General features: G+C 46.1%; 1 protein-coding gene across 1 annotated transcript; it reads left to right on the forward strand.

Moving 5' to 3' along the window:
* Positions 1–647: 647 nt before the first annotated feature.
* Positions 648–22,427, forward strand: LOC117452165 (PDZ domain-containing protein 2-like). Its single transcript, XM_071204252.1, has 12 exons — positions 648–792; positions 3,539–3,687; positions 4,470–4,589; positions 6,567–6,681; positions 6,797–6,870; positions 14,996–15,227; positions 18,831–18,948; positions 19,135–19,267; positions 20,283–20,367; positions 20,524–20,627; positions 21,089–21,254; positions 21,629–22,427. Exons 1-12 carry the CDS (start codon positions 648–650, stop codon positions 22,372–22,374), a joined length of 2,187 nt encoding a protein of 728 aa, XP_071060353.1. The 3' UTR covers positions 22,375–22,427.
* The last annotated feature ends 359 nt before the right edge of the window (positions 22,428–22,786 follow it).

The following is a 22,786-nucleotide window of genomic DNA, read 5'->3' on the forward strand; positions in this document are numbered from 1 at the left end:
CCCCCAGAGGGTCCTGCTGGAGCCCCACAACCACCAAGATCTGCAAGTCGAGCCCAGGGTCAGTACCCTCTCAGAAAAAAGATTTACACTAACACCAAAAGTGCTTCTGGAATGGAAAGATTGCATCTAATTTGGTACAAATATTCATACATTACAGTATACTGTATAGCTATGTATTACATTACATTGCATTTAGCTGACGCTTTTATCCAAAGCGACTTACAATAAGTACATTCGACCAGGAAGATACAACCTTGAAGAAAACAGAATCATATAAGTACATCAGGTTTCCTAGAGCCAAGCATTTTCAAGTGCTACTCAACTGGCTTTAGATAAGCCAGTCCTTTATTAGTATATAAGTGCTTTGTTAATAGTTCTATCGCTCGAAGTGGAGTCGAAAGAGATGGAGTTTTCAGTCTGGAAGGTGTGTAAGCTTTCTGCTGTCCTGATGTCAATGGGGAGCTCATTCCACCATTTTGGAGCCCAGGATAGCAAACCCACGTGTTTTTTGCTGATGGGAACTTGGGTCCCCCCTCGCAGCGAGGGTTTGCAGCGAGTCGTTTGGCTGATGCAGAGCGTAGTGCACGTGCTGGGGTGTACGGTTTAACCATGTCCTGGATGTAGGAAGGGCCAGATCCATTCGCAGCATGGTACGCAAGTACCATTGTCTTGAAGTGGATTCTAGCAGTTACCGGAAGCCAGTGGAGGGAGCGGTAGGAACGGCGTTGGTGTGGGAGAATTTAGGAAGGTTGAAGACCAGACGAGCCGCTGCATTCTGGATGAGCTGCAGAGGTCGGATGGCACATGCAGGCAGACCAGCCAGGAGGGAGTTGCAGTAGTCTAGCTGTGAGGTGACGAGAGCCTGGACCAGAACCTGCGTCGCTTTCTGGGTCAGCTGGGGTCTAGCTAGTCAGGTCAAGAGAGGGACCAATCTTTTCCCGGAAGGAAAAGCAGTTCAGTTTTGTCAAGGTTGAGCTTGAGGTGATGAGCAGACATCCACTGAGAGATGTCAGCTAGACAAGCAGAGATGCGTGCGACGACCTGGGTCTCTGAGCGGGGAAAGGACAGAATTAATTGGGTGTCGTCAGCGTAGCAGTGGTATGAAAAACCATGCGGGCTAATGACAGATCCGAGCAAGTTTGTGTACAGGGAGAAGAGGAGGGGGACCAAGAACAGAGCCCTGAGGGACCCCTGTAGTTAATTGACAAGGGTCGGACTCGGACCCTCTCCAAGTACCCTGTAGGTGTGGTCTTTGAGGTATGAGGTGATGAGGGAAAGTGCAGAGCCTGAAACTCCAAGTTCTTGGAGAGTGTGAAGGAGGATCTGATGATTCACCGTGTCGAATGCAGCAGACAGGTCCAACAGGATGAGGACAGAGGAGAGGGAGGCTGCTTTGGTAGTGTGCAGTTCATCAGTGACAGCAAGGAGGGCAGTTTCTGTGGAGTGGCCTGCCTTGAAACCAGACTGGTGCGGATCCAGAAGGTTGTTCTGATGGAGATAACAGGAGAGTTGTCTAAAGACAGCGCGTTCAAGTGTTTTAGACAGGAACGGGAGGAGAGAGACAGGCCTGTAGTTTATAACATCAGACGGGTTGAGAGTGGGTTTCTTCAGGAGAGGGTTTACTCTTGCCTCCTTGAGACTGTTTGGAAAGTGACCAGAAGTTAGAGAAGTGTTGATGAAATGGGTGAGAAACGGTAGAAATATCAGGAGCGATAGTCTGAAGGAGGTTTGAAGGGATAGGGTCCAGAGGACAGGTGGTAGGGCGGGCAGAGGTAATGAGGGTAAGAACCTCACTTGGAGAGAGAGGGGAAAAGGAGGTTAGTGTGTGGGTGAAAGTAGGGGTCTGGTGACCCAGCGGTGAGTAAAGGTGAGTCAGAAAAGAAGAGCGAATATCATCAACCTTTTTTTCAAGTGGTTAACAAAGTCGCTTGACAGAAGGGAGGAGGGGGAAGGGGCTTTGGGGGGGTCCAAGAGGGTGGAGAAAGATGGAAAATAGTTTTTTAGGATTGGAATAGGAAGATTGGATCTTATCTTGAGAGAAAGTGCTTTTTGCCTGAGAGATCGAAGCAGAGAAAGAGGAGAGGAGAGCCTGATAGGTTAGGAGGTCGTCACGGTGTTTGGATTCCACCGTTTCCGCTCTGCTGCCCGAAGGACGGTTTCTATTAGCACGCAGTGCGTCATTTAGCCAGGGAGCAGGAGGGGACTGACGAGCCTGCCGAGATGTGAGAGGACAGAGAGAGTCCAGAGAGGATGAGAGAGTAGAGAGGAGAGTTTCTGCAGCAGAGTTTGGAGGCAGGAGTTGGAACGAGTCAGAGGGAAGGGAGGGCTGAGAGCACCGAGGAGGCAAAGGTAGAGGGGGAGAGGGAACGGAGGTTACGGCGGACAGGTGCAGGATGAGAAGAGATTAGTTTTGTTATGTTTGGAAAGGGGTAGAGAGAATGAAATGAAGAAGTGATCGGAGGTGTGGAGCGGGTTTACAGAGAGGTTAGCAGTAGCGCAGTTCTTGAGAATATGAGATCAAGGACATTGCCAGCTTTATGAGTCGGTGGGGACGGAGACAGTGAGAAAGCAAAGGTGGATAACAGAGATGTTAGTTCGTCTATCTTCCCCGTCTGGAGGTTGAAGTCTCCGAGAAGTACAGCGGGAGGGCCAGTTTCAGGGATGTGTGAGAGGAGAGGATCTAATTCCTCCAAGAAGTCCCCCAAGGCGCCTGGTGGACGGTAGAGAACAACATGGTTCATTGTATAGGATGTATGGATTGTGTTTGTGTGCAATAAACCTGCAATGTGCAACACAGACACTTTTCTTGCAATACCGTGCAATAATCACCATTGTGTGAAAAACAAGCATGGTTTTAAATGTCCCAACATGTTCATAATGTCTCAGCACCTAATATGTAACCTCATTTTTACCCATGGATGTGTACTTTTTTTGTCTTTATTTTATTCAAGTATTACTAACGTGTGCTTTTCTTCTCTATATCAAAGTCAACTTTAATGTCAATCTTCAGTTTGTGTGTACAGACAGGGAGATCTAAAATAAAATTATACAATATACAGATATGTATTAAAATATGTATATCCTACTGTAAATACACACAATCAACAGACACATTTACACATATGCACACATTAAGATAAAAAAACACAACAAATCGAGATATACAAATAACAGTCACTTCAATATCAATACCTTTGGTGCAATAGAAAATCATTTAATAAATGTGCTTATTCTTTATCATTGCATGCCTTCTTTTCAACCTGCTATGCCACTTTAGCTGTCACACTGTAGATGTCACTGCTGTGGGACTAATGAAGGGATTCTGATTCGGATTATGTTCCATCGCATACATAAGACTGAAATACAGTTCAAACTAAAACACGTAAAAGAACAGTCCACAGGTTAAAAAAATAAATGTATTCTCATTTTCATCTCAAGAACATACTTGTCAAATCTAGCCAGAGTCTGTATTGGTATTTTGTACCGTACCATGGCTACTTCTGTGCAGAGGACTGAAATGATTGTGTTTGCGGCTCAGGTGGGGGCACTCGTCTGGAGTCGGTGGGGGAGGACGACGAGCTGCTGGTGGAGAACGGGGTGAGCAGCTGTGAGGTGGTGGAGAAGCCTCCACCTGGACGACGGAAACACTCCTTACCTCAACAACTAGATAGTGCTGGAGTGAGACAGGTCAGTGAACGCACCAGCTCGCTCTTCATACAGCTCAGGGTGCTAATGTGTACACAAAGCTTACAATGTGCCCTTAGTTGTATTATTTATCATGACACAACAAAGAACAAAAGTTAGTTGGGTTTGGAACTTTACAAATTGTTCCAGGAACTGTATAGCTACTAAAAACCAAACTCAGGAATAAATGTCATTTTTGATTTGTTTTTCCCTTTCGTCCAAAGAACTGAGAATATAAGGCAGCATGACACAAAGTCATCCAGTATTTAACAAATGAAAAAAACAGATGGTAATAATAAAATATGACAACGCACAAAAAATATCACCAGCCGGTAAAGAGCAATGCAGGAATGACCCATAAAACCCAGAAATGATTTAGCGTGTACCACTCCCGGGGTTCAGGGGGAGTGGCTGTACCCGTAGGATAGAAAAGGGGGAAGTGACGTCTGACTCAGAGGTCGCGCGGCTGTGGAGAAGAACGTGTTGCCCACATTCTGTACACTGAGTTTAGGCTAGTTAGCTAGCAGGTTTATTGTTTTGGGTGCAGTCACTTTTGCCTCCACTTGCTGTTCAATAAATGTTGAAATAAAAGTAAATCTGTTCATATGGGTGTTGAGAGATGTATCCATAGATTTAGTCCCTAATTTGGCTCTCAAAGTGCACCAGATTGATGCATTTAACTTCAACATTTAAAAAAAAAAATCTTCCCGGGGGAGGAAACAATCGTTCTGTTTTTACAAGGTGAATGTGTCTGACTCTCTTTGCCTTGTTTATCTCCCTGTCAGGAATATCAGATCATTAAGAAATCCGCCCGCTCGCTGAGCACCATTCAAGTGGAGTCTCCATGGCGACTGGCCCAGCCGTCCATTATCTCCAGCATAGTGCTGATGAAAGGCCAGGGCAAGGTGAGTGCACTCCTTTGACATGAATAAAGCACAGAACATTTAAGAAGCATATGTATATGTGAGCACACAGTGACAACAGCACAGAGGGTCCTGACATTAATACATGTTAAACAAGGTGACTCACTCTCTTAACCTTATGTAACAAAGGCGCTGCACCATCAGGATCACACTGTCAGGCCTGTAGTCATGCACAGTGAGCATATTATTAAACGCCACTGTTGGTAACAGTTGTATGTGTCACACAAAACATTAGAATATAAAGGGGTAGAGTATTTAATAAAGGGTATGTGGTTTTGTCAGGACCTCATGTACTTGACATGACAACATCACACCTCAGAAGCTTATCAGTAACCTCTTCACAGTTGAACAGAATCAGAATACTCTGTTCAAGCCGGGGGGGTTTGGCTTTCATGACAGCTATAGAATGAAAACACACAAGATACAAAATCAAATAATGAAATGATGTATATAAACATAAGATGCTAAAGTTAGAATGTGCAGGGAACAAAAATGAATACAATTAAATAAAAACACATTTATATCAATTCTTATACAACTTGGATCATACGTGGTACAGTACGTTTGGTACGTTCCAATAAGATTACCAGACCGTGATGATTGTAAGTAATGTATAACATCGATGTTATATTGCAGTAATAATCTGATACTGTCAACGGATTTTTGCTGTAGTGGTTTTTATTACATTACACGTCACTTGTTAGATGCTTTTATCCAATACTGTGGGCAGTCCCCACAGGAACAATTTGGGGTGAAGTGTCTTGTCCAAGGACACAGCGGAATGTTGACTGCAGCGGGATTCAAACCAGTGCCCCTGTGATCCTAAGATCAGCGCACTAACCACTGAGCCACAACCTCCCTTTATTACATGTGATTACATCCATTACACAGATAATCAAGCATGTTCCTGACGTTGCATTGTCTTTCGGAGGAAGGGCCTCATGTAGAGAGACGGTTAAACTATCAGTTAACCTACCAGTTGTTTTCTGGGTTAATCGCTGGTCTATGTAATAGTGAAAAAAGAGTTTCCCAAAGTGACACAATGACATCTTTATTGCCTTGTTGTGCCAGTTCAAATCCAGTTAATCATTTAAATATAAAACAAATCTGGAAAAATCAGCAACTCCATATTTGACAGAGTGATGAGATAAGTTTCTGACCTTTTGGAATAAAAAATAGTTAATCGATTATCAAATTAGAAGCATATTCTTTTGCATCGGATTGATTAAGATATCATTGCAGCCCTAACTTAAGTAATGAAATCAGTTAGAATATTTGTATCTCTTATGTAATGACAAATGAATGCACAATCTCATAGAAAGCAATCAAATGCCCTCTGTCAACTATACATTCAAAACAATAAGGTTTTAGTTTAGTTGATTTATTGATAGTGTCGTGGACGGTCCCCATCGATGAACTGTCACAAAAACAGTAAATGGTGCAGCTTTAGCCGACATGGCTAATTTCCAGCTGTTGTCCCCGGCCAGATGGTAATAGACACCCTTAAAATGACAATATATCAACAGCATTAGTTATAAGAAAATATATAAAATAAAATAAAAAGGAGGAAAGACAAGTAGATAAAAGAGAACAATAAACAACACACGTTACTACATATAGTACATGTCACATATAGCACTTAATCACATAACAGAAACGAGGGGCAACATCCATGATCACAACATGTAACACAACATGTAAAGAAAGCAGCAGAAATGTGAGTCTTTAGGGCAGAACATTTTTTATTAATGTTATGCTGGAAACAATACACATAAGAAACATGACAATATAAACACACACACAAAGACATAAAAACCTCTTGACATCTTCTCTCTTGTGTCACCACCCAAAAATGTAATGCTAAAATTAATTTTCTCAGAAAAGCAAAATGAATGAACATCGCCTGGTGTGTGTCTTTGTGAGTCATTCTTTACTTGAATAACAATGTGATTTCTGCAGGGCCTGGGCTTCAGTATAGTCGGAGGGCAGGACTCAGCACGAGGTCAGATGGGAATATTTGTCAAAACCATCTTTCCTCATGGAGCTGCAGCAGCTGACGGCCGACTGAAAGAGGGTAACCTTTCACGTTCATTCTGTGGGAAGGAACTGAGAGAGCTTATAGGAAGTCAAATGCATACTAGTGGGATCTACATTTACACTTCTCAGAGTAATAGTGTGCTTCCCTGTAGGAGACGAGGTTCTGGAGGTGAATGGAGAGTCTCTGCAAGGACTCACTCACCAGCAGGCCATCCAGACCTTCAAGGTGAGCCACATGAGGACAGTAAGTTCAGAACTGTTTGATCTCACAGGACAAGCTGAAGGAGCTCAAACTGTGTGCATGGCCGTATCCACCATTCAGGTCACCGAGGTCCGGACCTTGGTCATTTTTTCGAGGTGTATATAATAACAGTTGTCAAATAACTGCACATAATTCACAGGGTTATCTGTAGTAGTTCCATTTACTAGCGGTGGGGGCGCTGCATAACTACGTAGCCTACATTAAAGCAAACAGAAGAAGACGACATTAATTTATCAACAAATCTCCGCGGCCCGGACTTGTATCGGAGCAGCGGAGTGATGAGGTATCTAGAGATCTGAGTCCAGTGGGCTGCTTGTGTTTCTGCTCATCAGGACATCATAGGACCAGCAGACCCTGTGTGAACGCTCTACGTTAGTCAGTGGACGTCCGACAACATGCACAATAACTTATATTGCAGCCATAGGCTAAACTTTTGTGTAAATCCCATGAAGAAAATAGCTAGAGAGCTAAAGTTAATTTCTTTCATCAATCAATCAATCAATCAATGTTTATTTATATAGCCCAATATCACAAATGTTACATTTGTCTCAGTGGTCTTCACAGTGTGTACAGAATATCAGTATGACAATACGACACCCTCTGTCCTCAGACCCTCACATCGTACAAGGAAACACTTCCAAAGAAAACCCAGTTTAAAGGGAACATGGGAGAAACCTCAGGGAGAGCCACAGAGGAGGGATCCCTCTCCCAGGACGGACAGACGTGCAATAGATGCCGTGTGTAAATTGAAAAGATAATACATTTGCAACATAGGTAGTCCAAATGTTTGGAAATGCATGTGTGTATAATAGGAAGATGAATCCACGAGGATATCCATCCAGGACCGATGATCCAGGACCACAGCCACGACTCAAGATCCAGCGCTCGCGATCTAGGACACAGGACATTTTCATCCAATGTCAGACCTTTTAACGAAAGTTGCAATGCTTTTATTTCATTATAATTTGAGTAAAAGGTTGAAGAGATAGCATTTATTGTTTTATTTTTCACTGACACAGATATAATAAAAAATACTATCTGTCCAAGCTCAGCTTTGGTAAGGGAGATACAGGACAGGCAGAGAGAAAGAGAGAAAGTGATGGAAGTCAGAGAGGAACTGCAGGTACAGCCTTCTGAGCCCAGGGTTGCATTTACATCATGGTCATGTGCTGTTCAACACAAACAATGTAGGCTTAATAACCCCATCTATCTGCAAAGAGAAATGAACTAAATTACTGTTAGTAATTAACAGTTAATTGTTTTTAATACACTGACTGGCAGGAGCGACAAGTGAGGAGGAGCATACAGTTAACAATGAGGAATGAGTAGAGAACAGAGAAAGTAATGAACAGAAAGAAGACAGAGAGATTACCCCACAAAACTAGGGCCACCAGGGTGGGTGGAGGGGGTCCGGAGGACGGGCCTTGACTGACAGCCCAGGGCACGGCAGAGGACGAGGAAGGGGTCTCCGGCAGACGGCCCGGGGGCAAGGCAGAGTTCGAGGAGGGGGTCTCGGGCGGACGGCCCGGGGGCAAGGCAGAGTTCGAGGAGGGGGTCTCGGGCGGACGGCCCGGGGGCAAGGCAGAGTTCGAGGAGGGGGTCTCGGGCGGACGGCCCGAGGGCAAGGCAGAGTCCAAAAAGGCGTCGAAGACCACAGCGGGCGAACCCAGGGGACCGGGCACTAGGGCGAAGGCAGCGGCAGGAAGAGTCAGGGGGCCGGGTCCGAGGGCGAGGACCGCGGCCGGGAAAGTCAGGGGGCCGGGCTCGAGGGCGAAGACCGCGGCACTCAGGGGGCCGGGCTCGAGTGCGAAGACCGGACAGTTCCGGAGGTCGGGCAGGAGCCGGTGTCGACCGGACAGGATCTGGAGCCGGTGGGACAGGTGTCGGCAAGATCCCCCACGGAAGAGGACACAGGGCCGGCAGGTCCCCCGGCAGGAGAGTAGTCTGCCAGACCTCCAACGGCACAGGACATAGGGTTGGCAGGACTCCCGGCAGAAGAGTAGTCGGCGGCGCCTCCAACGGCACAGGACATAGGGTTGGCAGAACCCCTGGCAGGAGAGCAGTCGGTGGGATCCCCAACGGGACAGGACATGGAGTTGGCAGGACCCTCAGCGGAACCTCCAACGGCACTTGAGTAGGGACTTGAGTGGGGACTCGATAGAAAACTCGAACGGAGACTCGAGAGGGAACTCGAGCGGTGACTCGAGAGGGAACTCGAGAGGTGACTGGAGAGGTGACTCGAGAGGGGACTCGAGAGGGGACTTGAGAGGGGATTCGAGAGGGGACTCGAGAGGGGACCTGAGAAGGAACTTGACAGGGAACTCGAGAGGAGACCTGAGAGGGGACCTGAGAGGGGACTCGAGAGGGGACTCGAGAAGAGACTCGAGAGGGGACCTGATAAGGAACTTGAGAGGAGACTCGAGAGGAGACTCGAGAGGAGACTCGAGAGGAGACTCGAGAGGAGACTCGAGAGGGAACTCAAGAGGAGACTTGAGAGGGAACTTGTGTCGGTCGGTACGCCGACAGGACACGGGGAGCTGGTGTCGGCTGGAGAGCCAACAGGAGACGAGGTGCTGGAGTCGGCCGGTACGCCGACAGGACTCGGGGAGATGGCGTCGGCCGGTAAGCCAGTCCTGGAGCCGAAACTGGAGTCGGGACCATGGCTACTGGGGCCAGTACTGAAGCCGGAACCATGGCTGCTGGGGCCAGTACTGGGGCCCGAACCATGGTTGCTGGGGCCAGGACTGGGGCTGGAACCATGGCTGCTGGGGCCGGAACCATGGCTGCTGGGGCCGGTTCTGTAGCCGAAACCATGGCTGCTGGGCACGGAACCGGAACACGGAACCATGGCTGTGTGGGATGGTACTGGAGCATGGAACCATGGCTGCTGAGGCCAGAACTGGGGCTTGAACCATGGCTCTTGGGGCTCGGGCTGCTAGCCTGGACTTGCGACTCCTTCTCTTAGGAGCCTTTTGGAGGCTCCGTGGACCTCCGAAAGCCAGACGAGTTCCAGAGAACGGCTCCTGGACAGGAGCAGGACATGGGGAAGAAGCAGGGGTTGACTCCGGACGGAACACACCGAGACGTTTGTAGTCAGCAGGCTGGAAATCACACACCGAGAGGAAGTTCAAAATCCAGCCAGGTAAGAATTTCACCAAGCCTGGTTTCTCCATAGCCAACCGGTGCGCCTCTACCAGAGCGGCCTCCTTCTGCAGAACACTGGACGCTCCCTTCCACCAATCATAGCAGCAAGCCAAATAAAAGGAAACATGTTGTAATTCCACCTCAAATGGATCATCTGCTGGGTTCATTTCTTGGTTGGTTGGTTCTGTTACGGTAGAGTGAAGCAGGCAGGACCCAAATGCAGATAACTAGTGATGGCAGTTTGACACTGAAGCTTCGAACGGAGCTTCAACCCTGGACTTCTTATTCCATAGAAGTAGTGCTTCGAAGCTTGCTTCAAATCACGTGACATATGACGTCCGAAGCAGCAACTGCTTCAAATCACGTGACATGTGACGTCCGAACAGCAACTGCTTCATTTCCTGAATGAATCACTTGACTGGTTCACGGTCCATTCACGCGATTCAATGCACTGCCTCGCCTCTATTCTGACAGGTGACAGGTTGAAACAGTTTTGAATTTGAGTGCTTCAACACTTTACGACATGCACGTTCCTCAGCCTGCGAGAGATGCGTCTGTGAACACTGCGGTGTGTGACGTCACTCTGCTCAGGGGCACCCCCACTGACGTGGAGATTTTTCCAGTAGGTCAAATCCAAAACCACGGAAGGAGGAATGTACACCATGCGTCTCCTCTGACGCACGGGGTCGATGCACAAGCGAATAAACCACCTAGAGTCTCCTCACTGTGAAGGAGACCCAGGGGAATCACCACGTGACCCGCTGATATCATGCCTAACAGCTGCATCACGGAGAGGGCCGTCACCGCCCCGCGGGGTGTGACGCGCCGGAGGAGAGCTGTCACTTTCTCCCCTCTCCGCTGTGAGAGTCGCGCTGAGTTCAATTCCACTCCCAGTTAAAAAGATAACCTGGGAGGGAAGAGGACAGCTCTTCTTCCAGTTGATAATGAAACCCAGGTTTGACAGATGAGATACGAACTGTATCGTCTGTAAGCCGCTTCCTCCCTGGAGCGAGCCAGCCACAGCCGGTCATCCAGGTAAAATAACACTCTCATCCCCATTCTGAGTAGCTGCTCCAACCGTCTCGAGCCAGGAATGAGAAACGCAGGAAATTGCTGTGTTTAAGGATGATGGTTACGTGGAGGAATGCATCCTTCAGGATTATGGATGTGAACCAGTCTCCCTGGTGAACACACTCCAGCACTGTTTGATCGTCAGCATGGGAAAAGGCCATTCCCTTGTTGGACACTGACAGATCGAGGATGGGTCTCATTTCCCCCGCCCCGTCTCCTTCGGGACCAGAAAATACCGGGAGTAAAAAACCCTGATTTTCTTCCCCATGAGGAACCCTGGAAAAAAGCTTTCTTTTAACAAGAGTTCCTGCCGCTCTGCACGGAGCGCGAGACACTGTTCCCGGGATGACAGGGTTTCCTGTATCCCGAAGAACTGCGGGGGGGAGAGGCAAACTGCAGAGACTACTCTCTGCCCATCCGCCTGCTCATCTGTCCATCAGACACACGCGCAGCCACCCTGAGTACCATCCAGTACTCTGATAGCGCCGGGCGTACATTCTCTGGATTTGCTGAGAAGCCCGTGCTGTCTAATCAACCGGCAGGTTTTAAAGACAGCCGGTTTGTGCCACGAGCCCTGCTGCCTAATAACCGACAGGCTATGAGGCAACCGCTTATGTCATCCGGAGGAGAGCTCTCCTGAACCGGGGGAATGGGGAGATCTCATTAGGCGGCTGCCTTTCCGATGATCTCCGGGAGTTCCTGGAGAATACCGCCTATACGGCAGAGCCGAGATGGCGGATAGTGTCAGCCCGGCAGCCGAACCTATAGGCTCGGCTGCCGGGATGGGGCCGGGGAAACCACATGATGATCCGTGAATGGAGGGGAAGGAGTCGCCTGACTGCTGCCCGCCACTCGGATCCAATAATCAAGGGCTTGGCCAATCATCCCCGGCCGCAGCCGCGAGAGCGTTCGCTCTCCGCTGTCTGTGGGCCAGAGGAAGACGGACACAATGAATGCACGACACCTGGGGATTGAGAGCCGCGTTTGCGTGCTCCAATCCCCGGCAGGACTCACCTGTATCGTCTGTGTAAAGCCGCTTCTTCCCTGGAGCGAGCCAGCCACAGCCGGTCGTAACTCATATGTCGGCTAACCCCGAGCCCCGCCCTGTCTCCCCCGTCCGGAGGAGAGGGAGGATGGGGCCAGGGGGAAATGTTTGCTTTCTAGTAAACAGCTCTACAGTGCTTCTGCAACGGAGTGCTGAAGAAAAGTGGGAGCAGTTGGACGGGCCATCTTCCTATTTATACGGAAGTGAGGCCGGAGGTGGGGCCCACGTCATAGGTGGGCGTGGATTAAGTCTGTCAGTGCTGCACACGTGCAGTGGGATTACCCAATAGCGATAGCCTTAGAGGGCGAAGCCTTATACGAAATAGAACACCCATTCTAGCCATGCCTCATAGCCCTCTATTTCAGCCCTGTTACTAAAGTGCTGATTCCAGGTCCTTAGCTTTAAAGGAAAAAAAAGAAAGGAAAGAAAGTAACCAGAGCCGAGACAAGAGCCCAAGCAGAAGAGAAAATTCTACCAAGATACTCAGCTTATTTCTGAAACCGTATGGAGCTCAAATGCTTTTTCTCTTGCGGGTGAGAACCTTTTTATTTCCTGCTTTTGTACACACAAGAGGCTTCTCAATACTCAAATTTCCCCTCCTCGACTCCCCTCCTCGACTCCCCTCCTCGAGACTTAGTCCCGCCCACAGGAGATGCGAGCGGAGGACCGAGGAGGGGAACCGGGGAAAGAGGAGGGGAAGCAGCAGACGTTTAAAGAAATGAGAACTCCTCTCCTCTGAGCGGTCATATTAAAGCGACGTCCGTTCATTATTACGTGGCAACAGCTGCATCAGCTGTCGAGTGTTTTGTCATATTTTATAATCTCTGTTAGATCAGCTGAACATTGTTCCCCCACATATTTACCTTGAATTCATTGAGAGTGCGGTATAATGAGACAATAACAGGCTACAGATGCGGACACACACACACAAATATATTTATATAAATATATGCAATTTAAAGTATGAGAGCACTCTCATAATAACGTAACACAATCAGAGACTGGATATATCCCCCCCCCCCCCCTCTCTCTCTGGTCGCTGAAATGGGGAATTGAAATTACGGGCCAAAAGTTGTATTTGCAAGTATTAAAAGTAAGCAGAGGACACCAAACCAACTGAGACCTGTCTGTCCGCCGCATCTGCGCACACACTGTACCACACACACACCTACACACTGTACAGGACATACCTACACACTGTACCACACACACACACACACACACACACACACACACACACACACACACACACACACACACACACACACACACACACACACACACACACACACACACACACACCCACACACACACCACACACACACACACACACACACACACACACACACACACACACACACACACAAGCTCCTAAAGCATAATCAGGCTACAGCCGTTGTGTATTTTAGTATGTGAAGCACTAAATGTTCTTAGAAAAATATCGACTCTTTGTTTGTATATATCTACTAAACTAAAGCAAATAAAGAGAGTAGGTCTGTTATACTGAGTGATATTTATTTTACACACTGCTCTGCTTTCTGCAGGACCTCACAGCTGTTCTCACTGTAAACATCGCGTTGCGATGAGAGCAGTTTCTAAAATAATATCCAGGGGATGCATGCAGAGCTGTCATTGGCTGAGATAAGTCCGGCCGTGTGTCACGCCTCCACCGTTCCCGGAAATGCATCCGCGGAGGAGCCGTGGAGGAACCATCAGTGTATCCTCGGTTATAGCTCCTCCAGAGAGCCTCCTCGACGCTCGATCCTCGGTCCTCGGTGTGCATTTAGAGAAATGAGACGTCCTTCAAAATGGCGCGCTGAAATTCATTTCCGGGTCACTACCGGAGGACCGAGGAGTCGAGGAGTCGAGGAGGGGAAATTTGAGTATTGAGAAGCCTCTATACTCTCTCCAGTGCAGTGTTAGCTCTGAGTGTTAGCAATGCTTGCTCAATCAATCAATGTTTCTTTATATAGCCCAATATCACAAATGTTACATTTGGCTCAGTGGACTTCACAGTTTGTACAGAATATCAGTATGACAATATCATAATGTAAACAAAGACCATATTACGTCCAAACCAGTCGGGCATTGTTTCTGATACAGCGACGTGTCTGATAGGGCCGTGGGCGTAAAGCCAGCCCACATTTCCGTTATTACGTCATATCGGCAGCAAATCTTGATCAGCTCCGTTGTTCCCCCGTTTTTAGAGATTTGGGTACAGAGGAAAAGAGAGAGGGTTTTGTTTTCGGACACTTAATGAGTTCCCTGACGCACCGGGGACACGTGTATAAAAGACATAAAAAAGCGCGTTTGCATATTAGGGGACCTTTAAGTTTGTTGCAAAACCATAATATAGAAATACTTTGTAAAGATAACAAACATACAAGCATTAAAATGTATATACATTTAAAAAAATAAGATGACTCATTCTGCACTAGAGCCCATTTTAGAATTTGAAGTTATTGAATTATAATGAATGACTAATCATTAATGTGTTCACTTTAATGTTGCAGCTGATAGAGAATGAGGTTATTATGTGACTACACAATTTAACCAAGGGATTAATTAAGTAGGCTTTTTTAACAATAAAATACATAATACATTATTTGTTGATTAATTGTTACATTATTATTATGAATCTTATGAAGTAGCAGCAACTGGAAATAAGAAGCTGTTTAGTACAAATTCCTCAATCGGTAATTAAAAAAACACTATTTTAGTGGATTTTTTGGATTACAACGTAATTTTTGAATTTGTCCAAAGCTATGTGCAAAGGTAAAGCCAAACATGTTTTTATGTAAACTGAACTTCCTTCATGTTCGTCCACAGCAGCTGAAGAGGGGCGTGGTGACCCTGACCATCCGGACCCGCCTGCGCAGCCCCAGCCTGACGCCCTGCCCCACCCCCACCCTGCTCAGCCGCTCCAGCTCACCCAACTCCACCTCCAACACCAGCGGGGGGGGCACTCCGATCCCCCCAGCGTTTGAAGAGGCTGAGGGCCACAGGGGCCCTGGGCCTGGACCCAAAGACTGTATCATCATGGAGGTCACTCTTAATAAAGGTTGGCTGGCATGACAGAGAACCAGCTGAGAGGAATTCAGACTCAGATATTACATTACACTTGATTTGATCCAAAGCAGCTTACAATAAGTGCTCAACTCTGAAGATACACACTCAGAATAGTAAGAATTCTGCACGCTAATGAACTTGTTGTTTGTAGACTGTAAGTGCTACATACAGAAATAAGAGTTGTTTTACATTAGCCGAGGTGCAGTGGAAACACATGAGTTTCCGCTGTGCTGACGTCAATGGGGAGCTCATTCCCCCGTTGGTATGTGTTCATACCAACGGGGGAATGAACACATACCACATTGTCCTGTGGTATGAACACTTGTCATCTCACCTAGGCGTGAGATGACAAGAGCCTGGACCAGAACCCGCGCTGAGTCGGGCAGCAGAGGTGCAGATGTTTTAGAAAGGTCATGGATAGGAAAGTCCTTCCCTGGAACGAAAGGCACTTCCACAAGGCCCAGAGATTCATGCAGCCAGCTGTGTTTCAGACCGGGGACAGATAGAACTAGTTGCATATCATCTGCATGGCTGTGGTAGGAGAAACCATGAACGAATGGAGGAGAGAACGGCTGTACAGAGAAAAAGATGCAAACGTCAAATCAATCACAGAAGGAAGATCTCCCATACCAAACTATGAAATTATTTTATTACAAGGCTTTGTTATGTTCATAGGCATCATTTATACCCCTTTGCATGAGGATGATTTGTTAAAAATGTTCTGAAAATAGCGTGCACAAAGAATTGTACGCATTTTGTTCATTGGCACAGTGTCCAATCTGGAGGACTGTTCTTACTTTCTGGGTGTATTCATGGGAACCCAAGTGATGCAGTTTGGATCTGCAACACCTTTAATATTAGTAATAATCAGAGGTGGGAGGAAGTCCTACATGTGCAAGTCATGAGCAAGTCTCAAGTCTTGACCTACAAGTATCAAGCAAGTCCCAAGTCACTGTGGTGAGAGTCAAGCAAGTCAAGTCATTGCTCAGGTCAAGCAAGTCAAGTCAAGTCATTGCTCAGGTCAAGCAAGTCAAGTCAAGTCATACGACATTCTGATGAATGAGCCCAGTTTCCACATGAAACCAGTTCAAAGACAGTGGTTATGAAAATGGATTCAACCCACACTATGATCTTCATTACATACACAGTTAAACATTTAAATCTAATTTAGACCGATGACAATCATATTAGATTCATATTAACCAGTGTTGTAGTGGGGATTTTTTTACTGGGGGGACGCTATTTTAAATTAGGTCATCCCAAACAATGCCAAACAAGTGCGCACGCGCGCAGTGCACTCACAAAACGGGCAGACAGGTCTACAGAAACTACCGGTATGCTTAGTCCTACTTTACTGTACTGCAAAAAGCAGACGGCGCTGCGCTCAACAGACACACACAGACTCAAAACCATGGACACACTGGCACATACGTTACATAAACAATGTATAGGCCTAAATTGCATAAACTACAGTATTGCAACTAAGCAGACAGCGCTGCTTTCCTCTCTCTATCTCCACTTTCAAAATCTATTTAAAACTCATAACAAACAAACAAAATTCCCAAAGTTGTCCTGAAATTAACTTATTAAATAAACAAAACGAAAAATATATATAGCCTACTAATGCAAACATTGAATCTGGACTGGAAATTATTCTGATTAGGCCGAGCCTACATTGCAAATAAGCAGACAGCGCTGCTTTTTTCACACACACACACACACACACACACCTTGCGTTTTGAAGACTGATACATCAGATATGGATGAACAAACTTTGCAGCCCAGTTTCCCAGCTTTGCAGTCTATCCACGGGTATGCCTCTTGTTTCCTCCGCCACATCTCCTCCGTCCATACCTCTGGGAAAGGTGAGCTTGAGCTAGCCAGGGGAACGTTGCTAGCGCAGCTAACGTGCACGTTAGCTAGCATTATCCATGTCTTTAGGCGGCTCTTCTGATGATGTACTGTAGTACTAGTAGCAGCTTCACTTGTAGCTTCGGTGCTGCTAGACTCTTTCTTCTTGTGAATTATATTCTTTTTAGAAAAGAAGTCAAGTAAAAAATGTTTGCCTGCCATTATAGAGCTTTTTCGTTAGCGTTCTTGAGGGAAAGAGCTGCCGCAAAATCGGCGGGCGGTAAGCTGGCCGTGGGTGTGTCACTGACACACCCCAAGCTCGCCGCGGGGTCACAAGCGTGATGACTAATCATAATTCTTTAAGGAAATCGTTTTTATTTTTTATTATAATTACTGTGAAATGTATTATGTTTTTGTCATTATTACAACAAATACACACTTGCAACTGATAAGACTGGCAATGATTTTATATTTATTAGACTATTACAAAAAAGATCATGCTCCAAATAAGTGGGGGTACGGCGTACCCTCGCGTCCAACGCCCACTACACCACTGATATTAACCCTAGAACTGCAGACAATATAGCTAGGACTCAAAAAGCCTGTTCAAAAAGGCAGAACTCCAGGTGAGAAAATCATAGATGGCATTTGCCATTACACGTATTTCATTTAAATTTCATCCTCTTCATAATTTCCTTATAAACTAAGTAGATTTAAAACTGACTTAATTGGGTTCATTTTGAAATTGCTTCAGTTTATCATCATAACAGATCAAAAGGTTCAGATTCATTTTACAATAAATCAAGGAATGATGCACTTCTACAAACAAAAACAACATCATTAAAATATTTCAACAAACTACTAAAAGTAGATGAACTACATTATTTTAAAGTTTCCAGTAACTTCTGATAACAACACAAGGGAAATAAACGAGGCATCTCTTTTCCTCTTCCTCTCTCTCTCTCTCTCTCTCTCTCTCTCTCTCTCTCTCTCTCTCTCTCTCTCTCTCTCTCTCTCTCTCTCTCTCTCTCTCTCTCTCTCTCTCTCTCTCTCTCTCTCTCTCTCCTGACAGCCCGTCAGTATCAGGGTTAGTCAAAATGAATCCCTTCAGTTCTAGTGTTCATTTACCGTTTTGTCTTCTCTTTGCTTAATCGTTTTGAAACCAAGTCTAACGTAGCTTAAACTTAACGTTAGCTTTCTAGCTAACACAACACATGCACGCACCTTTCTCTGTGTTTTTTTGTAGTGACGAATAACAACATAATCCTTGAATCCAAGCTTCACTATTTTTGGAGTAACGCTAGCCGCTGCCATGTTAACTGACACTCCTGCCTTCTAGTGGGTTGCCAGGTTTGCGCGCACGGCGCTATAATCACGTTTTTCGAAAAAACTAAACGTAATATCTCACTACAAAAACAAACGCAAATATTTAATTTTAAAAAGTCAAGTCCTTTCAAGTCATCTGTCTCAAGCTTAAGTCAAGTCTCAAGTCATGAATACCAAGTCCATGTCAAGTCTTTTATCAATGTTAGTCAAGCAAGTCTCAAGTCAAAAAATATGCGACTCGAGTCAAGTCATGTGACTCGAGTCCCCACCTCTGGTAATAATTGAATAGAGAATAGAATAGCAATTGTTGCTCCAACTTTGCAGCAGCGTAGCATAGTTGCTGCTCTTGTTGTCAAAAAGTATTGTAAGCATATGGTGTATGTTGACTGCTTTTCTCTTCTGGATCATGATGTTTCAGAGCCTGCTGTTGGTCTCGGGATTGGAGTTTGCTGTCTGACCCTGGAGAACTCTTCTCCTGGCATCTACATCCACAATCTGGCTCTGGGTTCTGTGGCCAAGATGGACAGCAGGCTCAGGTTAAAACTACTGAGTCATCATTGAATTGCAAACTGATTTACAGATGCAGTTGAAGTTTATGTGGAATTGCTTTGATGCAAAGATACCAAACATCATACGAGTTACTGATCATGAATGATGTGCGTACTGTATGTGTGCACTGAGGCTGTGGCTGTAAAGGGAAGTGTGTGTGCTCCTCTGTGCAGCCGTGGAGATCAGATCCTGGAGGTGGACTCGGTCAGTCTGCGGCACGCTGCTCTCAGCGAGGCCTACGCCATCCTCAGTGAGTGTGGCCCCGGACCTGTCAGTCTCATCATCAGCAGGCACCCCAACCCCAAGGTGAGAGGACGCATGTCTCTATTTATACAGACACCAGAGGTGGAAAAGTTCTCAGATCTTATACTTAAGTCAAATGAAATGTACTAGAGTGTAGGAATACTCTGTTACAAGTTAAAGTCCTGCCTTCAAAAGGTTACTCCAGTAAAAGTACAAAAGTATAAGCATCAAAATATACTAAGTACTTAGTAGTAGTAATTAGTTTACTTAGTATTACCAAAAGTAAAAGTAGTGATTGTGCAGATTGGTCCATTTCAGAATAATATATATGATATGTTTTATAATGATTGATCATGAAAGTGTTCTCAAAGCTGGTGAAGGTGCAGCTAGTCTGAATGACTTTGTAGACTGCAGGGTAGCTTGTGGATTTACTCCAGGTGGAACTAAAGTCTGATTTAACACTTATATTTCACATTACTAATCCAAAAAAATGACTAGTAGTAAACTTAGTTACTTTACAGCACTGACCGATACACATAAGAACATGTATCTATTACTGTGAGGGAGCCCTAATATCTTTAGAACAGCCTTGATTTTGGGGTCAGATTCCAAACATAGCAGGAAGTGTCCCGCAGGTTACTTGAAGCTCGTGATAGGGACAGTAGAGATGTTAGTAACAGTCAGATTTGTCAAGTTAACTTACTATAGGGATGTTAAAAAACAAACCAGTGCACTTCATTTCCAGCAGTAGGAAAGCCATTTTCAAGTCCTGTGACTGACTTTTAATCGAGGTCAGTTCCGGATTAAGTGGAGCGTGGGAGTGGTTCCTTTTGAAGATAACTAATTGGACAAAATTCTAATTTTGGTCAGACCATTTTATTTCAGTTTCTCCTTGTAAAAAATAAAAACAGAGCTCACTTTCACACGCCCACATGTTTCTTAGATGCTATATTTGTTTTATACACACACATACGTATACATTACATACATTTGTATTTATCCTTCCATATGGTGGCATCGTCTCTGTATTCATTCGTGTCGTACAGTTGTTATAAAGCCTTCTGTCGCCTTTCCTCAGGTATCAGAGCAGGAGATGGATCAGATGATAGCCCGATCCACAAACAGGGACAAAATGAAAAAGAGACCCTCATCTCAGTCTCAAGGTCTGATATCTCTTCACCTGCATTTACGTTTGTCCTTTCTCTTCTTTGATTTACTCGTGGGTGTTACGATACGAGCGAGAGTTCAGCAGCACGCCTCCCATGGGCTCAGGGTTGCTGATCTAACCTGGGTGTAATGGTCCCTCCTGTCGTCTGCAGGTCCTTCCTGTAAGAGCCCCAGCCCCACGCTGAAGGAGCGGCAGGGCGACGGCTCCCCGGCCCTCAGCTGGACCATGAAGAGGTTCCTGGAGCCTGCCAGCAGAGTACGCTTCTATTTACCCTCCTGTTGTATTCGGGACAAATCTGACCCATTTACTACTTTCATCAATCATAGATATTGTGTTTTACAGTTGATTGCTTAAAGGTCTTATGATATCCTCCACAGTAGGCATTTGAAAATATATAACTGCTGATCCCCATTTTCTTCGAATGTTGATTGGTTTAGTCAACTTTGTAACATCGATGGTGTTCCTGGTCAGAAATGACAGCATAAGGAAATGAATGAAATTATCAAAACATCGACATTAAGTAAATGCATTTGATGTTTCTATGAAATCCCAGGTGAATGCTATGTTTCTATCTCTGTCACACCAACATCAGTGAAATTGAGTAAAACCGATACACACATTATTTGTACAAATAGGAAAAAGTACTTCTGAATAGATTCAGTTCGTCATTGGGTTATGTCCTTGATGTGTCCTTCTCTTGTGCTGACCCTGTGCAGCAGGGCTCTCTCAGCTCAGAGACAGAGTTATCTCAGTACTTCTCCCAGGACGCCTCCAGCCACTCCTTCCTGTCTGAGTCCGTGCTGACGGCCTCCAACAGTGAGGAGGCGCTCCACCAGCCGAGCTGCAGCACCTCCCTGGAGGACAACTCTTCACGGCCTCATGGTACAACAGTCCCCAGGTTATCACAAACAGTCTCTCCAAATGTGAACATAAACATGACGTGTTGCTATAGCAACGCCTGTTGTTTACTGCGGTTCCTTATAGATAGAGAGAGAGAGAGAGAAACAAAGACTTATATTCAGAGGAGTATCCAAACATTATAAAATATACCGAATACATTTGAATACTCTCCAATATACCAATCTACTGAACATATAGAGTTCAGAGTGTGCTATATTAAAAATGTGTACAGTAGATTTAACTGATACTTTGTGGAACCATGTTGTCTGTTTTTATTTGGAAATGAAACGATTGGTTCATTTCTGTTGATATCATTAGCTGCATCTTATTCTAAGCATTCACCCTCTCTCTAACAGAAGTGGAGAGTGTGTACCCCGCCTCCCCAGAGAAGCCCCCTGCTCCTCTGAACCACCATGTGGAGGGTGTGTGTCAGCCCATCTCTGTCTCCAGCCCCACCTCAGCGCGAAGCCCACTCCTCCGGCAGCGGCGGGTCATGTGCTTTGAGGATGTGCTCAGTGATGAAGAGGACTCCATCACCACGAGGAGCACCGCGCTCCTCCACAGGACAACACGATCTGTTCCCTTCAGTGACGCTGAGGCATCTGACATCTCCAAATGCGACTCAGCCGTTTTAATTGCTGCATCATCGTTGGATATAAATGGAAATAGTGAGGATGATGGGGGTCTGCAGAGGTGTGGAAGCCTTGAGGTGACCACTCCTCTCTGTGGCAGTTTCTCACAGTGTGAGGAAGCTCTCACCAATAAGTCTGAGTCTCCTGGTCCCGAGTCACCCCTCGTGCTTATCTGCAAAGCAGGGGGGTCAATCTGTACGCTCAGTCATTTGTCCATCAATAGTGAGAACTACACGAACCCAGACGATGTCCAGCCGGAGTCAAAGCGCTCCCCCAAGCTCGAGCATAAAGCCGTCACACGGGTCAAGAGTATGATGAGCATCGAAGCACCCAGCCCGCCCCAGCAGCAGAGGTCTAGAGCTGATGAGCCCCCCCCCAGGCATAGCACCCGCCCAGTCCCCTTCCTCTGCCCCACTGGAGGTCAGAAACCCCAAGACCGCTGGTGGGCTGGTCCCCCATCAGCACTGTAAGAAGGGAGATGCCGGCGAGCTGGTGGGTGTTTGTACCATCGACACGGTCAGCCTGAGGAGGAGCGAGGACGAGTCCTTCGGTCTGGACCTGGAGATCATGTCCTCCCCTCTGAAGGTTCTTATTGCTGGGCTGAAGCCTGGGGGGGCCGCGGAGAGGGTATGTCTGAGTGGGTTCTTCTTCATCCAGGTCCAATTGACTGTATATATAGATCAGGTCATATATAGCACACACAGCATGTGTGATCACTTTTGACAAAGTAATTAACAGTAAATAAAGACTGACAACACAGCATATTGTGTTTGCTGTATACTTTGAAAAGAGGGACGTATTATTTCACCATAAGTTTACGGAGCTATGAAGTGTCCGTGCATCTCGTTGTCTTCATGCTTGTTCCTCTCACTCACGAGAGAA

This window comes from Pseudochaenichthys georgianus, chromosome 9 (genome assembly GCF_902827115.2).
Source record: "Pseudochaenichthys georgianus chromosome 9, fPseGeo1.2, whole genome shotgun sequence".
Taxonomy (NCBI): Eukaryota; Metazoa; Chordata; class Actinopteri; order Perciformes; family Channichthyidae; genus Pseudochaenichthys; species Pseudochaenichthys georgianus.

Excerpts from the sequence above, each read along its gene's own strand:
- LOC117452165 (XM_071204252.1), top strand. The coding sequence starts at position 648 with ATGGTACGCAAGTACCATTGTCTTGAAGTGGATTCTAGCAGTTACCGG. Across the intron at positions 18,949-19,134 it reads AAGATGGACAGCAGGCTCAG|CCGTGGAGATCAGATCCTGG; the intron begins GTTAAAACTACT and ends TCCTCTGTGCAG. Across the intron at positions 20,368-20,523 it reads ACCCTCATCTCAGTCTCAAG|GTCCTTCCTGTAAGAGCCCC; the intron begins GTCTGATATCTC and ends TGTCGTCTGCAG.